Source organism: Hippoglossus stenolepis, chromosome 15 (genome assembly GCF_022539355.2).
Source record: "Hippoglossus stenolepis isolate QCI-W04-F060 chromosome 15, HSTE1.2, whole genome shotgun sequence".
NCBI lineage: Eukaryota > Metazoa > Chordata > Actinopteri > Pleuronectiformes > Pleuronectidae > Hippoglossus > Hippoglossus stenolepis.
The window spans coordinates 14,699,830-14,716,507 of NC_061497.1; the positions used below are offsets into that span (position 1 = coordinate 14,699,830).

Sequence of the window (16,678 nt, forward strand, 5' to 3'; positions counted from 1 at the left end):
TCAGGTTTTAGTATTCAGGCAGTTTTCTTTCCCTTTGATCCCAGAGTCTTGCACTGTCTCTGCTGGCTGGTGTCATAAATGACTGAGAAGATGTACATTTAAATTGCAGATTTGGGCTTTGAACGCTCCTCATGACATAATGGGAATAGTTGTTAACCTTTTCAGTTTGTGTGATGCGCTCACGGTACACAGCCAAACAGAAAAAAGGAAATGAGATGTGTCTGTAATGGAAGGAGCAGCGGAGGAAGCATACATGAAGATGGAATCGGCCACATTCAAAACAACACAATGCACAGCTCCATTAATGTCTCTTTTGATCTGTACTGCAATTGTAATCATCGCTGCGTTTTCCCAATTCACAGCGGTACTGATGCAATAAAGCTTTCATATACTTAAGAACCACATTCGTGTTGTTTCCCAAAAGGCTGCGACGCACATGCAAATAAAAGCAGCAGTGTAATAACCATTTTTAATAGAATAAATACATTATTCATATAATTTTGGTTGGTGTAATACCGTCGCAAGATTGCTTTGCTATTGTTCCTTTTCAAAAGAGGAAAACAAGTCCCAGTTTTACTTTTTTAACCGCAAAGGTTTCATGAATTCATAATGGGAATGTAGATTTGAATGGAATGATTCTATTTCAAGGAGCGCAGCACAGTGTTCAAATGCATCGTATTAACGTGCAACATATTCTTAAGGACACATTATTAATAGACTCTAGCATGTAGATAAACACTTTTCTAAAATGAAACAGGCACTACAAGATTATGAAACATAAATCCAGGCACTTGTTTATTTAAATTTGTTTTATTTTAATGTCTACATTCTTATTCTTTAATGACTTTTTGTTATCCTTTATTGAGCCAGGAAGTCAATTAAAATGACAAGAGACAACTGTCACAAATGTTTAAACTGACCAGTAGAACCTGGCCCATACTTAACATATATTATTTCTCCAGAGTCTGACCGATTTGAGCCTTTCACAGACATATTGTGTTGTGTTATGTTTGCTGATATGCGTCGACAATGTATGTGGGGGAAAAAAATCTCATATACTATATTTTCTCTGATATAGATCCTTACTTAACAAAGCAGTTTGGGTTGTATCTATCATTTTTGAATCTATTTGATAGTTGACAGTGTGGATGGAGACAGGAAACATGGCAGAAGGAAACATGGCGTGCACTGAAACTGTTCGGCCGCCGGAGCGCTCCCCGCTTAGGGATTTCTTTTGTTCCACTTTGACCTGAATCGATGAAAAAAAGAAAGTCAAACACAGCCGGGGTTCCACTCTCCCTCCTCCGCACGGATCACTGCGCTCTGTGGAAATTCATTATGTACGGTCAGGAGCCCGAGGGACCTCTGGTGCCATTACCTCTCCTCCAGTCTCCACCTTAACACTTGACATTGTTTATCGGCTCATCATCGCGGCACACCAACAAGGTTGCTCATTAACAGGCAATTAGTGAATTGTGATGGGGTGGTGCGTAAAGCGAGGCCGGCACTGTGCTGTCACCTGTGCAGATGAGTCTAAACAGGAATGTGGTCACACACATCATTAAGTACCGGCTGAGATATAGTTGTACTGTTTCGTGGGAAAGAGCTGCGGCAGGCAAGGGAATTTGTTGTTGTTTAGTTTACTTCCTCGAATGATTTTTTCCGTCACCTTTCCTCACAAACGAAGATAACAATCTCCAAACCTATCAGCATTTTGTAATTACTGCATCCGGAATGTGCAAACAATGTGCTCAGAAATAAAAAAAAACACTCGATGAGCTCTTAAGATTTTTAAAGTAGTAATGCGCCCCCTTACTGCTTAAGGTTTTCAAATATTAATCGGATGGTCCAATTAAATTTCTGGAAAGAAATATCTTTGAAAAAAAACACAACCACACAGCATGTTCCCTCATTTGAAAACGACCTAAATCTATGTTAATAAATTTGTTTTACTGTTTCACTGACTCAAATATCGGTTGCTCACTGTGATGTTTAGATTTTGTCTCTTTGCTGTAGTTCCGGAGCAAATCCACTATATGGTCCCGTCATATCAATTTCCTTATTCTCATTCCCAGCAGCAGCAAAGAGCCATTATTGGAAAACCAGCTCTGACAAACCCACTCTGCTCCGCAAAACAAATACACTAAACCGACACAATGAGATGAACATCCAGTCGCTAAAGAATCACATTTTATCTCAGGAGTTACACGGAACTGAAAGAAAAGAAGAGAGTAAATACTGGATTTACTTTTTATCAAGTAAACACAAAAACAAAACCTCAATGGGAGGATGTGAGCTGATGTCTGTTTAAGCAACTGTTTCCTCTGCCCCCTTGTGTCCAAACAAATATTTAAAAAATTGTGTAGGCAGTGAAGTTGTCTTGACCAGGAGGATGAGGACTAAGAAAACCTTCAGATATAATCAATGTTAACAAAACAAAGCAAATTCTTAGTAAATGTTTGCTTAGAAATTAGTAGATAATCATTCACTGACTTATCAACCATTATCTAATCCATTTGTTTGGGACGTATTTTGTTGCCCATTAACTCAAGAACCATTATCATCACCAACCTCAACAATCACAGCCACAAGAAGAAAAGCGCATGCACTCACATTGATGTCCTCCAGGTCCAAGAAGTTCAGTATGATGCCGTTCCTCTTCCAGATGATGGGTGGGCGCAGTGTCCCCTGGATGGCACAGGTGAGGACGGCGCTGAGGCCCACTGTCACCGTGGAGACGCTGACGTGCTGGTCCTCCGCCAGGCTCAGCTGGATGACCTCTGTGAGGATGAGGGGAGATGTTTGGAAGAAGAGATGACAAAAGAGAAGAAGAAAATCACAAATCAGACGGAGTGTGCTGATGCCGTGGAGCTGTAGCCAGAATGAACACACTTCTGAGCAATCTATCTTATAGTTAGTGGACCGCAGAGGATAAACAGCTGTCCTGGGAGTGAAGGATATCCTGCATGAAAAAGACCACATGTCGGAGGACACATAGCTCGCCAAATATCATCCCTCTCATTAAGCTGGATTTATGTTCATTGAAATGGCCATACAATTCAATTCACCTTTACGGCAAATTAAGAATTATCCTTCAGCGGTTCCGCTCGCCGCCATAAATAGTGTCCGTCGCCAAGCTGTGTGGCCAAGCATCAAATCCACAGAGTCACAGTATCAGTGTAAATCTGAAATCAGCTGGATATTTCATCTACCGAGCCTCTCCTTTCATTTACTGTTTAAACGGACTATGAGACGAATATTATAATAATGTTAAAGCAGTGTTTTTAAGCAAAGTGAGCTTTGTGTGTACCACACATTCTTACTATTAAATCAATTTCCATGATTTGTATTTCTCACATTTTTCTTTTCATCTTCTGTTTACACACTTTACAAATTATTTTGAAAACAACTCATCAAGACAGAAGGGTTTTCAAAGGACATGTGAGACAACGATAAGACAAACACTTCGATTTAGTAGCTGAAGAACATTCAACAGTATCTTCTTTTTGGTTTAGTGTATTAACTGCTGTTGCATTTTTTAGGACACACCTCCACATTTCTTCACCTGAGGCTGTGGCTGAATTCATTTCTATTATCATTTTCTGTCATTTTCTTTGAAGCTCTCTTGCTACATTGAAAAATCCTTCTTTCTTGCTGAGTCGTTTCAAAATCCTTTGCTTGCTTCTTGTGGAAGCAGCCTGATTGGATGTAAAACAGAATTGCTTCCTCCCAGTCTGGGATTGGCTGGTTTTGCGATACATTGATATGTCCACACGCCAACTCGAAAGACGCTGTGGGCAGGACAAATTTTAGTTTGCTCAGATTTTCTTTTCAAAATAGGTATGTGCTTCTGAGAGTCCCAATGAGCGCTCAGAAATGTGGCACACAAAAAAAAAAACGGACACCTGAGTGGAGTCTTAATGCAGCCAACCAAACGTAACACTGAGTAAATCTCTCTCTCTCACACACACACACACACACACACACACACACACACACACACACACACACACACACACACACACACACACACACACACACACACACACACACACACCTTGGTTTGGACTTTCAGGTCTGAAACATATAATAACTAGTTGCAGTATTCCTGTCAGATTTTATCATTGTCCGTCCAAAGCATCAATTCTTCTTTCTTTCACCTCCTGTGACTAACAGCCAAAGGTGAACTTTTATAAAGCGAGACATTCCTCTGACAGGGAACCGCTCTTAGCTCACAAATATAGTTGCAGAGTTGTCCCAGGATAAACTGCTCTCGCACTGTTGATGTATGTTTGATGCAGCTTTTGTTTATTTGCCTTTATTTATCGCCGCCAAGTTTGCTCTGAGAAACTTTTGGAACTTTCCTGACTTGTGTTTCCTCTCGGCAGCTCTCTCAAATCTTTTCTTAACCTACGGTGCCACATAAATCTATGTGGAACTCAAAGATCCAAACACAAATAGTGACTTTTAGGACCTGCAGTGAAGAAGTCAGTATCACTGGAGGAAAATATATCAAATGTCCGAAACCAACTTCAAGTAGATGGCTAACGGACTTTGATATGTTTGTGGGGAACGTAAATGTAAACGACCCCTGGATATTTGCTGTCTGTTCCACGTATAGCTCTCCAGGTGACAGATGTATCCGGGCAGACAGCGAGGTCTGTCAGTGATACTTCAGAACGCCCTGGGTACAGTTCACTGCCAGGTCCAACAGAGTTATAATTCAGCAGGGCATTGATTTGGACACGTGGACAAGTGAGGGATGAAGTGCATTGATGGCTTGGAGGGGCGGTTCCAAGGGGGGGGTACTGAGAATTTCAACTAGACTCGTGCTCACATTGACTTTAATACCGTGCGTGCTGTATTCAGGGAGGAGAGGACTGCTGGGATGGACATCGAGTTTGGCTTCGTATCGATTCTTCTGCCGTGGAGGAGATTTTTAAAATCTGCTGCTGAGGACTGTCTCTTCCAAGTTCAGGTGAATTCATTAAAGCTATGACTCATCTCCAAACGTTCTGTTTACCAAACAGTTGTGTTTTTGATGGCTGACTCAAGAGTGGCTCTAAATAAAATCGACTGGTCACTCTCAGATAGCACTTGGCTTATCTGGTTTTGGAATGAATACATTCATTTTACTTTGCGGTGAAGCAGCACTGACAGCAGTAAAAAGATAACCTTCAGCTCAAAGCACCCAATGCGAGGCTCTATCACCACTGTCTACAAACCCAATCCAATACGCCATCAGCTCCAACTCCAGGTTTAGATATTTATTTAATATATATATTTACCATTTAACTCATGTGAGGTCAGTAGCAGAACTTCCTGACTTTCTGTTGATGCCTAAGTGTTCATTTTTAATGTTTAACAGAAATGCCATCTTTGTGAAAGATGGACCAGTTGTAAAATGAATCCTGACACATGAAATTAATCCTGAAGACATTTAAACTCATCCCACTGAGATTATATTTAGGAGACGAAGAGAAGATGAAAATCCTCTGTATATTTACACAATGAAAAACAGGCATGTGGTTGTTGATGACACTTTCCGAGAAAAACTGGGTCTAGGAGAGTTGTTTTAGGGCATAAAGGGTTCAAATGTACTTGTTGTCTACATGCATCTTCATTTGTTTGTTTCTTGATCTTTACACATTGTTAAACATGGTTCCATGGTGTAATGGTTAGCACTCTGGACTTTGAATCCAGTGATCCGAGTTCAAATCTCGGTGGAACCTCAAGTTGAACTCTGCCTTTAAACAGAGGAAACACTGCAACTTATTTAGTCACTTGTGGTTAAGGGTTACCTGTGATTATAGAACCGTGGATATAATGTGTAACTATGAGTATCTTTAATACAGGATTTTTAATACAGGTCTGTTGAGGGATTGAGCTCAATTTATCCAACTCAAGTCAAAGTCATGCCACAGTTGACCAAAGTGCTGGTCCGGCCTAAAATGTAAAAATGAAAGAATGTAAAGATAAACATAAACACAGAGAATACAGAGAAAATACAACATGAAGAATCCACATATTTGAGAATCAAAGTTTTGCACAATAGCAGCAGAAATCAAGGCCTGAACTTGAATTGACTGCTCAGCACCATCTCACATTATAGAACACCAGCACTAATTCCTCAGCTGGTTTGGGTGAGTGTGTGTGTTTGTGTCTCAACAGCTGAGGCAGGGACATAAACTCAAGCTGTTGGCTCTTAACTTAGCTCTAAAGCTGAGATAAGTGGCTTATCTACCTTATGTGAAATACTTCAACTATGGTACCGACAACAAAACGTTTTTAAAATACCAAGTAGATAAATAAATAGTGTAATTATAGTAGTAGTAGTTGTAGTAGTAGCCTAGTAGAAGTAGTATAGTAGCATTTAGAATCAGAACACAGAGTCCATCCATCAGACATTTGGGATTTTATCTGACTCTTCTCTTGTCCAGGAGATTTAAGATGCCGACAAATGTCAATAATGATAAGTTCTGCCCCTTAATAGCTATTGGATGGTTCATTGTTTTTAATGTTGGTGTTGACAAGGGATTTACATGACAGATTTGAAGTGAAGCTCCCGTTCACTTGTGCTCCACATTCACCAATGATAAAGAAGCAGTGAAGCTAATGAACAGGTGGATCAAGCATTCGATGACAGTTTTATTACTTGGTACAATGGAAACAATTTAAACTGAACTCACGGGGTAGTTGCGTTTTATCAGCAGCACTAATATGTTTACCTCAACCATAAAGGACTGTTTCCACTTTAAGAGCAGCTCTATAAAAATATATATCCAAATATCTGCCCCCATGTTCTCTCCCATTCTCAGATGACCCTGGACAAATTGCATATCCACAGGCAGCACCTGCTCTGCCCTGGCTGACTGGGGAAGGTTGTCATGACATTATCTAGTTAATGATTCCCACAGCGCCCCCCCCCTCCAAAAATAACTCCAATGTGTAAGTTAGTAATTGACTTTCAGGGGAACTCAGGAGCTCCTCTGATCGATCAGCCCGGCACTAACTGAGCTATGGACGGGGCCGACGGGGAGGTTTCCTGTATCCCGCTCTGGAGGGACGCACGATACAGCATGAGTAAGGAGAGGAAGAGAGGGAGAGGGAAAGAAGGAGGAAATGAAGCAAGGAAGAAAGAAGTTATAGACTGAGAAGAGGAGAGGACTTAAACGGCAGAGATATATAGTGTGCAAGGACGAAGAAAACTTACATGTATGCAAAAGAGGATGAGCAAATGAAAGAAAAACCCACAGGGGCATAAGAGGAGTAGTAGAAGTGTGTGTGTGTGTGTGTGCATGTGAGACAGGAGGAGAGACATATTTGATTCAGAGCACGTAGATGATCTCCCAGGGAATAACTAATGTGCTGAGCTCAAGACTGCGGCTCAGAGAGTTGTCCCTTTCCACTTTTATGAGACCAGCCTCTCATGAGCTGGAGTAAGACATCAAACCACAAAGCAGAGGAGCAGAACACCGTGACTTTTCACAGGCCATGACATGACATTTGGACTTAGACGAGAGATAGAGAGGAGGTGAGGGGGTGGAGCGAGGGAGAGGGGGCTGATGGAAAAAGGGTTACAGGTGAAGGAGTGGGATGTGAGGAGTCATGCGAGCGACGCCGGGAGGTGAGAAAACAGCTGACGGGCCCCCAGTGAGCACAGGTTTGTTGATTAATCCATTCGAGTTGAAAGGTGTCTATTGAATTTGCATATGACAATATGTACTACATACAGATTATACAGGTTTACTAAGCTCTGATGCTAAAATCATTGATAAGAGATCAATCAATTAAGTTAAAATTAAAAACTGCTGCGTGGTTCATTGCTTATTAACTTGATATCCGGCCTAAATTACACATGTGGTTAGTTTGTGCGCTTTCTGCACATCACTGTCATGTCAAAGATAGTTTATGAGAGAAGGAACCACCACTCTGTAACACCAGTGTACACCCACAAGTGTTTCTGCAGTTCCAACTACTCCAACAGAGTGAGACATCTTCAGCCGTTTTGTCAGGCATGAACTCCGGAGGATTTCCGCACAATTGGGTCCGGACTTTCTCTCGGGTGTTCGTGTGAGGGGCCACACAGCAAACAGGATTTAACATATTAACTCCACTGGGGAGATCACATATTTTTGTTTTCCCTCATCAGCAAACATGACTGACATCTTGATCAGTGTCTTCTACGTTTATGGCACCACTATTTCATTCCGCTTTCATGTCTGTCCTACGTTAGAAACGTCATCAAAGTGCCCACTCGCTCGCAGTGAATCCTGTGACATCGATCTGTTCCCTTCTCACGTGTAGCACCTCTGGAGAATGTCAGGAGACCAGGAGAGTTCAGGGCAGCTTTTGTGTTCTGATGCATGTCCGCAATGTCCATGGATGGTATTCTCCAAAATGAAACTTCATTCAAATCATATCCAAACACTAAAACTTATCTCAGTGTAAATATTATTATAATTATTTGTTTTATGTTTCCCTACAATGTAACCTAAAACCTTCAGCTTGACGATATCATCAGAAAGAACAGTTAATAATATGCTGCAGCCTCAAGTGCTTTGCACTACAAGTCACATTCATCGGTTCACACACTCTCATCCAGCACTTCCATCACACATCCTTCACACTCTGATGGAACAGTCCACAGGGTCAATATAAGGTTCAGTGTCTTGCCCAAGGACACTCTGGCATTCAGACTGGTTAGTGCGCCCCCTGCTTTACCTCCTGAGCCACATAAATTTGCCATTTTGGAATTCATAAAATACTTTAATAACCATAAAAAATAATTAATATATATAATTCCTACAATAATTGGATATAAAAAGATCAAGTAAGCCTCACAGCTTTTGACTAAATATTTCACAACTCTTCTTAGATCTTTGTCTCTCTGAAGTCAATGCATGTGTGATAAAGTCAGACACATGACTAAATGTGGCTGATACATGTTTAGGGAGAGACCAGAAATCTCTTTATAAGCCAGTCCCACGGGGCAAAGCAGCACTTTGGATGTCACGAAGCATCTCGTGAAACATCTTTTCCTTCGGCTGTCCTCAGATAACACTCTCTCTCTCTCGACTCGCCCACCAGCTGACACCACTGAAGTAGGGCTGAGCCATATGCAAATAAAATCTTTTTGTGATTATGTTTGACAGATTTTGCCATGAATCACAATTTTTGTGCCTTTCACTTTCACTGAAGGAAAATAAAAACATAAAAATGACAATGATGCGATTTTTACTGGAGTCTGTTCCCTTATGTCCGGGGAATATGAAACGTTTGCTTTACCTGATAAAATACTATTTGTAACGATATGTGACATATTTATCCTTGATTAAGAATTTGAAGTTATAAGTCATTGTTCAGTCCAACCTTTATGTATTGTTTACATATGAAAAAAAAACAAAAACAAAAGTCTGCAGCACATCAAATTGCTGAAGAATGTCTCATGTCTCTCGATAGTTTGGTGTTTGAGCCTCTTACAACACTTGAGAGGATAAACAAACACACAGCAAGAGTGACACACTGTACAAACACATGCTCTCCTGATGGATGAAGTCTTCACTGCTCTGAGCTGGTGACAGTGACACCTCAGACACCCCTCATTAGAAATCCACAGAGCTCTCTCGTGTGTCACACTGAATATGTGCCTTGAATGGTGGGTAGTGTCTCACTCTCGTGATGTGTCATGTATGTGAATACAGTATAAGATTGTTCATATTAAAATCTCGTGGATGAAAGATCCTGGTTCGGCCTCAGTTGGTAAATTAAGATTCAGGCATTAATGGTTAAGCTCACCACTAAGTGAAAAGCAGCTGCTGTAGTAAGAAGGTTTGATTTGCCAGCCTCCGCTCGTCCTACATGTTTCCTGCAAAGCTGCCAAACTACTTAGGTTACTTCAGGATTGAAATCAACATCATGCTGGTGTTAGCCTTGTACTTCAGTAAGCCCTAAACCAAAACTGTTTTTAAAAACAATAAAATAGATTTTCTTATTGATTGTTGCTATGCAACCACCAACAAGTCAGGACAACAGGCAATCTTCAACCACATGGCAACCCAGCACAATAATAATATGCATCAGGCGTAAAGACAGGTTGCTCAGCACCTCCAATCACATGCTCACATGCTGGTGTTATCTTTTATTGTGCTGCAACTTAAGGAAAATGATTTGAAATCATACGGATGACATGAATTACCATGAACTGCTGCATGGTGCAAGCATGTAGGTTTGTGCTTTAAAGTGTGCGCACACATTCAAGGTGTGATCATGTATCTTTCATGTGTAAAATATAGATGAAGATGGAGGTACTATATAAACACACATTTAAACAAATTATTAAAGTTCTGTTTAATAGTTTGTCTTCTATGAATGTATCATGAAACAAGTCTAGTGTACACACACACACACGCATGTATGCACGGACACGGACACACACACACAAACACACTCACAGCAATGGCAGTGTGGATGCTATACAAGACACTGGCCTGCCCATGGAAAGTTATTTGGGATTTACTTTCTCAAGGACACTGTGACATGTAGAGCCTTTCTCACTGTCTGCACTGTCGGTCACAGAGTGTAGTGTACCCTCTGTTTGTCGGGTGAAGCACCCTTCATTAATATGTAGGGTGTTATATATATATATATATATATATATATATATATATATATATATATATATATATATATATATATATATATATATATATATATAGTTTAAGGACAAACTTCCCTCTCTCCTAAGAAAACAGGAACTGTTGCACTTACTGGTAACCATGGTTTTGTCTCAGCACATTAAACACAGCACTATTAATAAGCTATATAAGTAACATTGTAGGCGGTGCAGTGGCAGACTGCATTCATTGCTCAGTTGGCCTGAGCCTATGGACAACTCACCCCCCCTCTATAATGTTTCTAAGCTGGTCGGATGCTTTATAATAACATAAAAAGTTCCACTCCCTGCCTCTTGGTTTGGGATGGGACTTGTTGTATCGCCCTATAAGACAGTATCAAGGTATACAGTGTGTGATTCTACACTGTGACAAAAATCTACAGTATTGTGATTCATATTAGTACAGTTTTTGAGATCACATTGTGTTGATAAAAATAGAATGACTGCCCTGTGGTTGTCAGTCTACATACAGTTGTTTCAAGATTCATATGAGGTCACAGTGACTTTTGACCTTAGACCACTGAATATCCAATCCACTAATCTTTGTGTCCAAGAGACAACTGGTCAAAGTGAAGAAAACTCATGAAAGGCAAACTTGAGATATAATGTTTAAGAGGCCAAAAACATGTTTTGTGAGGCCACCACGACACTGACCAGCAAAATGTACAAAGTTTATCCTTGAGTCCATGAGAATGGGGTTAGGGGGTTACTGAGAATGTCAGTATTTAGCTATTTCAATTATTCAAATTCCCGAAAACTCAAGGTAGTCCATCATACTGAGAACAAATCCTATTAAACAGTCCTGCCCATGATATGCAAGATTTCACACATAATCATAGATAGTGAAATGGTAGCTACTATAATAAAAATCTTTGCTGCATGACAAATTCTTATTCATTTCAATTCAATTATATTTGTATAGCGCAAAAATCATAATATACATTATCTCGAGGCACTTCACATAGAAGGTCGCGATCTTCAAAATCATAGAGAAACCCAACAGTTCCCACAATGAAGAAGCACTTTGGCGACTGTGGAGAGAAAAAACTCCCTCATTAACTTTTAACTGAAGCAAATATCATCAACCGATTTCAGGCTCATACCAAAACAGCTCAGTTTACACAGTTTTATTTTTTAATATTTAATACAACTGAGTTATCCTTGGAAAACAATCTCTCTTTAAAAACGTGCCACCTCATGACACCAGCAGGTCTGCACAGTGCACTGGGAGACAACATATTCCCGCTGGGAGCCCACAGTGCGCACAAATGATCTTGACGTGTCACGGTGGATTCAGTGTGAGAGCTGCTCCCTGCAGGTGGGCCGCAGCTATTAGTAAATATATCATCCGTGTTTCCAACACACTGACACGCTGAATTAATGTCATGTTGCAAATTATGCTGCACATGTAAACACACTCTTCCCAGTCAATCAATAACCGTGCACTCGCAGTGAGCTGCATGCATACGCTGTGTTTCACTCGCATTGTACATATATACTGCTCATTTACCGTCTCTCACATACACTCTGTCTTTCCTTCATCTCTTATGTACACACAGGCTCTTATACTCTCTCTCTCTCTCTCTCTCCTCCTCCTCTCGCTCTTTCACACACACAGAGACTCCTGCTGCCGTGGTGATTATTCATGGGAGGGAGATAGGGATGAGCAATCAGCGGCCAGCTCATTAATCACACTGGATGCAGACCCTTAATCTCCTCCACAGGTACAGAGGAATCCTCCGCCGCCGCTCCTCATTGCTTTTCTAACTTACCCTTCTTCTCTATCTCGCACCAACCTCCTCCTCTCTCCCACCCACCACCTCATTCTCTCTCTCTCTCTCTCTCTCTCTCTCTCCCTGTGATGCTTTGTTTGCATCCTTGGCTACTTCTCTCCGTCTTTGTCCTCCGCCGAGCCTCTCACCCTCTTGATACGTCTGTGGCTCTTCGCCTGTCAGTCTTCCTTTCTGTCTTACTCCTTCCTTTTCTCTCCCCTTTTAATCTGCCTCTCTCTCTCTCTCTCTCTCTCTTGCTTCCCCCAGTTGTTCAACTTAAAGTGGCTTCTTGCTATGGCAGAGCAGAGCCAACTTGATGCAACTTCTCCAGTAGGTCTTCTTAACTAGGCAACAATAAAGCCTTGTTAGAATCACATAGAGAAGATGAAGAGCAAACCAGTGGAGGAAGGGTATATAGAGAAGGTGTGTGTGTGTGTGTGTGTGCAGCGAGGAGTGTTTTAAAACAATCTGTTCCAAGCCGTATTAATAAACCAGCAGGAGTTTGGCAGGAGATCCTGCTCTGCTCGCTCTCATGCCTCAGCTGCATAAGCATTTAAAGAATAGGGTTGAGGATACTTCACCTCACAGGAGCTGGACCCTTTAAGCACACGTTTTAAGACGATGCAAATCCCGACATTTTCCAGAGATTTCCTGGAGGGGCCGTATGTGAGAGCGCAAATGTCCAAGTCAGTTGCTCCGGACGATTTCTGCAACTGTTCCCACCGGCCCCCCGAGTGAAATGTCCAGAAAATGTCAGAGTGTGCAGAATATAGCAGGAAAAAGTCTTAGATTTACGCCGTGAAAACACCATATCCTGCCTCCTTCATGCTCCACCCAGGCGCCACCCCTTGTTCCTGTAGCCGTGAACACGTCTGACCTGGATAATCTCTGTTGTATCCTCCATAAACTTTAGTTCCATGAAATGTCTGTTGTTGTCTGTTGGCTACAAAGTTGATGAGAACCATTTGTGCTGTTCTGCCGCTGAATTAAAACAAAACAACGTCAGATTCTGTTTTGGCGAGTGCATGATAATTTGACAGAATTACCCCTAACCCCCCTAACCCTAACCAGTTTTTTTTTGAAAAATGACCTCCGGCTTTTCCCAGAGCAGAACACACAGTGTGATGAGGTAGACAGTTAAATTACAGTCCCTGCTTTTGAAAAACCACAGGTTTAAAAAACCAACACAAATCAGGACGCCCCCTCAGGATTATAATGAGACGTTACTCCGGTTTTCTGACTGATGTGAGAGCCACTTCCTGAGTTTATGCTTACACAACAAAAAAAAAGACCCCACTAAAAATATCCCCGCTGCTGTCAACAATATCTATTACTCAAGAGAAACACAGCAGTCCTCCTGGATCTGCACACTTACCGGCCATTTAAAGGGAACCATTCTCTCCCCTGCATTATTCAATGACCAATTTTGCAGGGACAGGTTGCAAACAACAGAGACAATTTCAGAGGGGGGCGTTGCTGTTAAGCGCCCGAACTCATTGCAAGGCGACAGTGGATTTACAGAGGACGACTCTCAATAATGAACCCGCATCAGTCGGGTAATGACAGGGTAGAACGTTTCATTCCATCCCTGAGGCCAGGAGAGCAACTTCTGGGAAACGAAGAGAGGAACTGTCGGTCTGGAGGGTTCACAGAACTCTACAGGTATTCACTTTTACATTGTTGCTTTACATTCAGGTAGTTTGTCGTCTTACAATCGCTTTCGTCATTCGAGACAGAATCAAAAGCTCCTGCTGCAGAGTCCCTCTAATACAAAGTCAGTATCATGACTGTGCTTTTTTATTTATAATTTTAATTGACTTTAAATCAGAAATATACAGTATATGATAATATATACTTTATTTTTTTCTTAAGTTTTAAGAATGCGATTATGTGTTTTTTTGGGAACTTTGTTTTTTGGTAATTGTACCTGTTCCTAACTAAGACACATTTACATATGCATTACATACATATTACACTATTGTTTAAACAAATTAAACTTTTTTAAAAGATATTTAGAATCATGAATAGAACAAAACTGATCATCCTATTTGCTTGCAAGCTTTATCATGATGCATCTTGTGTAACTTGTGTAAAGTCTGTTTCTATTCAAAAAATTGTCTGAAAATAAAAAATGGTAGCAAAATCACGTTCCAGACACAGCTTAGAAAAAAAAAACTTACATCCTTTGATTTGATAAAATGGAAAACATTTTAAATCTCAAAGGCCAAAAAAGTCACCCTGCTCTGAGAGGCTTAATGGAAACAAGCTGACAGTCTGGAGCTAATCTCCCATACTTCATTTGGCTGGATGAGACCCAATTCATTAAACCCATACTCTCATCTGATAGAAGCATAAGATCTATGACAATCTGGATAATCTTTCATCTTTATGGAAAGAAAGAAGCAGGGGACCCGACACCACCCCCTCCTCCTCACCCCCTCTCCTCTCTCCCTCTCTCTCTCTCCTTTCCCTCTCTCTCCCTCTCCAACAGCTATACCTCCTACTATAAACTGCAAAGGCCTTTTCTGACAGGGTCGGCTAAGTGGTCTTACTAGTTTTAAAACCCTTTCAGCCTTGTGGAGGAGGAGGGTAAAAGAGATTAGAGGCCTGCAGCACAACTCAACACTGCAGGAGTCACAGCTTGACCTGACCTGAGGGTCTGCCTTGATAGAGACAGAACGCACAATGATATACTGAGAGCTGCATGTATGTGTGTGTGTGTATCTAAGTTTCTGATGATTGCTTGCATTCATCGGTCTGGGAAGGGCTGCAGGACAGAAGGATAAAAAGACTGATAATATTCCTAAATGCAGCTGCCATGAGGCCTGTTAGAGATGTTAAAGGACCCTTGAATCCAGACAAGTGAAATGAGAGCACGACTCGAGGTGCCGTTTTGAATTTAATTAGTTACAGTGCAATTTGGAGAGCTTGTGTTTGTTTCTTGAGGGAAAGAGAGGTCAGCGTCTGACAAGGTAAATGTGACGGGGAAAAAAACGGAAGATTACAAGACTCTACATCCACAGAGAGGAAAGAGGAGGGTTTCTTTTTTTCTATTTCATCGCCAGTGAAGCTCCGGAGACATGTTATTTGCTCTTCTTTTGTTCTGACAACACACCACTGTTTTCCGTCACAGTCAATGGAGGCTGTTTTACAGCAGGATACGATGAAAACACTTCATAAGCATAACAGTCCTCCGCATACTACTAGATATTTTAAGATATTTCCCTTTTCTAAATATTAGAACTATGCTGCAGATGCTCACACGTGTATTAACAATCCATTTGCCAGCAGTTCTTAAAGATGATGGTACTAAAAACATTGTTCATCTATCTTGGCTTGATAAGTATCACTATATGTACAATTACTTGAATTTACTTTAAGAATAGTAAGGTCTAATGAATCTAATTATCATTTATAAGCTTATAACCTAGTAAGGTTAAATACTTAGAAGTTGCATAACAGCACATCTGGGGTTTCCGACCACTTCAAAACAAATACAATTACCGGCCTGTTGTTTTAAGTCTCTGCCAATTAGTGCAGTTTCAGTCAGCATACTTACTTTAGACTCATATGAGGTCACCTTTGATTATTATAATCAAATCAGTTAATAATTGAGTCTAAATGAGACTAATGAGTCTAAATGAATTCGCAAAAGAGGCTCAACATATTTTCTTAGGTGAGGCACCAATGACTTTTGATGAAATCTGATCTTTGACCCCCCCAAATCTGATCAGTTAATATGCGAGTCTGAGTGTGTTGCATTCTGTAACACTCACTGTTCTGGCAGCTGTCGCTTTGTTTACAAAGTTAATGTAGTGCGTATTACATTACATTTCATTTAGCTGACGCTTTTATCCAAAGCGACTTACAATCAGTGCATTCAACCATGAGGGTACAAACCCAGAACAACAAGAATCAAGAGAGTACAATTTCTTCAAAAAAAGCAAAATTACGAAGTGCTATAAGTGTTTGTGCATAACTTGAAGAAAACAGAGCATATATAGACTTAATACTACAAGTATAATATGTCTGGAGTTGCACTTGTACGTAAAACACAAGTTGAGTGTTACAAAGAACTGCTGGAAGGCTGTTTTGATTAGAATTGAAGCTAATCTGTTCCATCAGATAAACACCCTGTTGGATGAAAAGAGTTCAGGCCACAGGAAAATGAACATATTTGATTGTCACAACTACTTAGTAAAACCAATTACTTATTGGTGTGAGTTGAATG

At 40.8% G+C, this 16,678-nt stretch overlaps 1 protein-coding gene and 1 non-coding gene across 2 annotated transcripts in view; one reads left to right on the forward strand and one right to left on the reverse strand.

Annotated features, from left to right (window-relative positions):
- LOC118121701 (follistatin-related protein 4) overlaps positions 1-16,678 on the reverse strand; it is a 67,233-nt gene that overhangs the window by 29,795 nt on the left and 20,760 nt on the right. Inside the window, exon 3 of the mRNA XM_035177758.2 lies at positions 2,614-2,780. Within this exon, the coding sequence (XP_035033649.2) occupies positions 2,614-2,780 (167 nt within the window). The remainder of the gene's footprint in view (positions 1-2,613; positions 2,781-16,678) is intronic.
- Positions 5,661-5,732, forward strand: trnaq-uug. The gene has a single exon. It is a non-coding gene; the product is annotated as a tRNA-Gln (tRNA).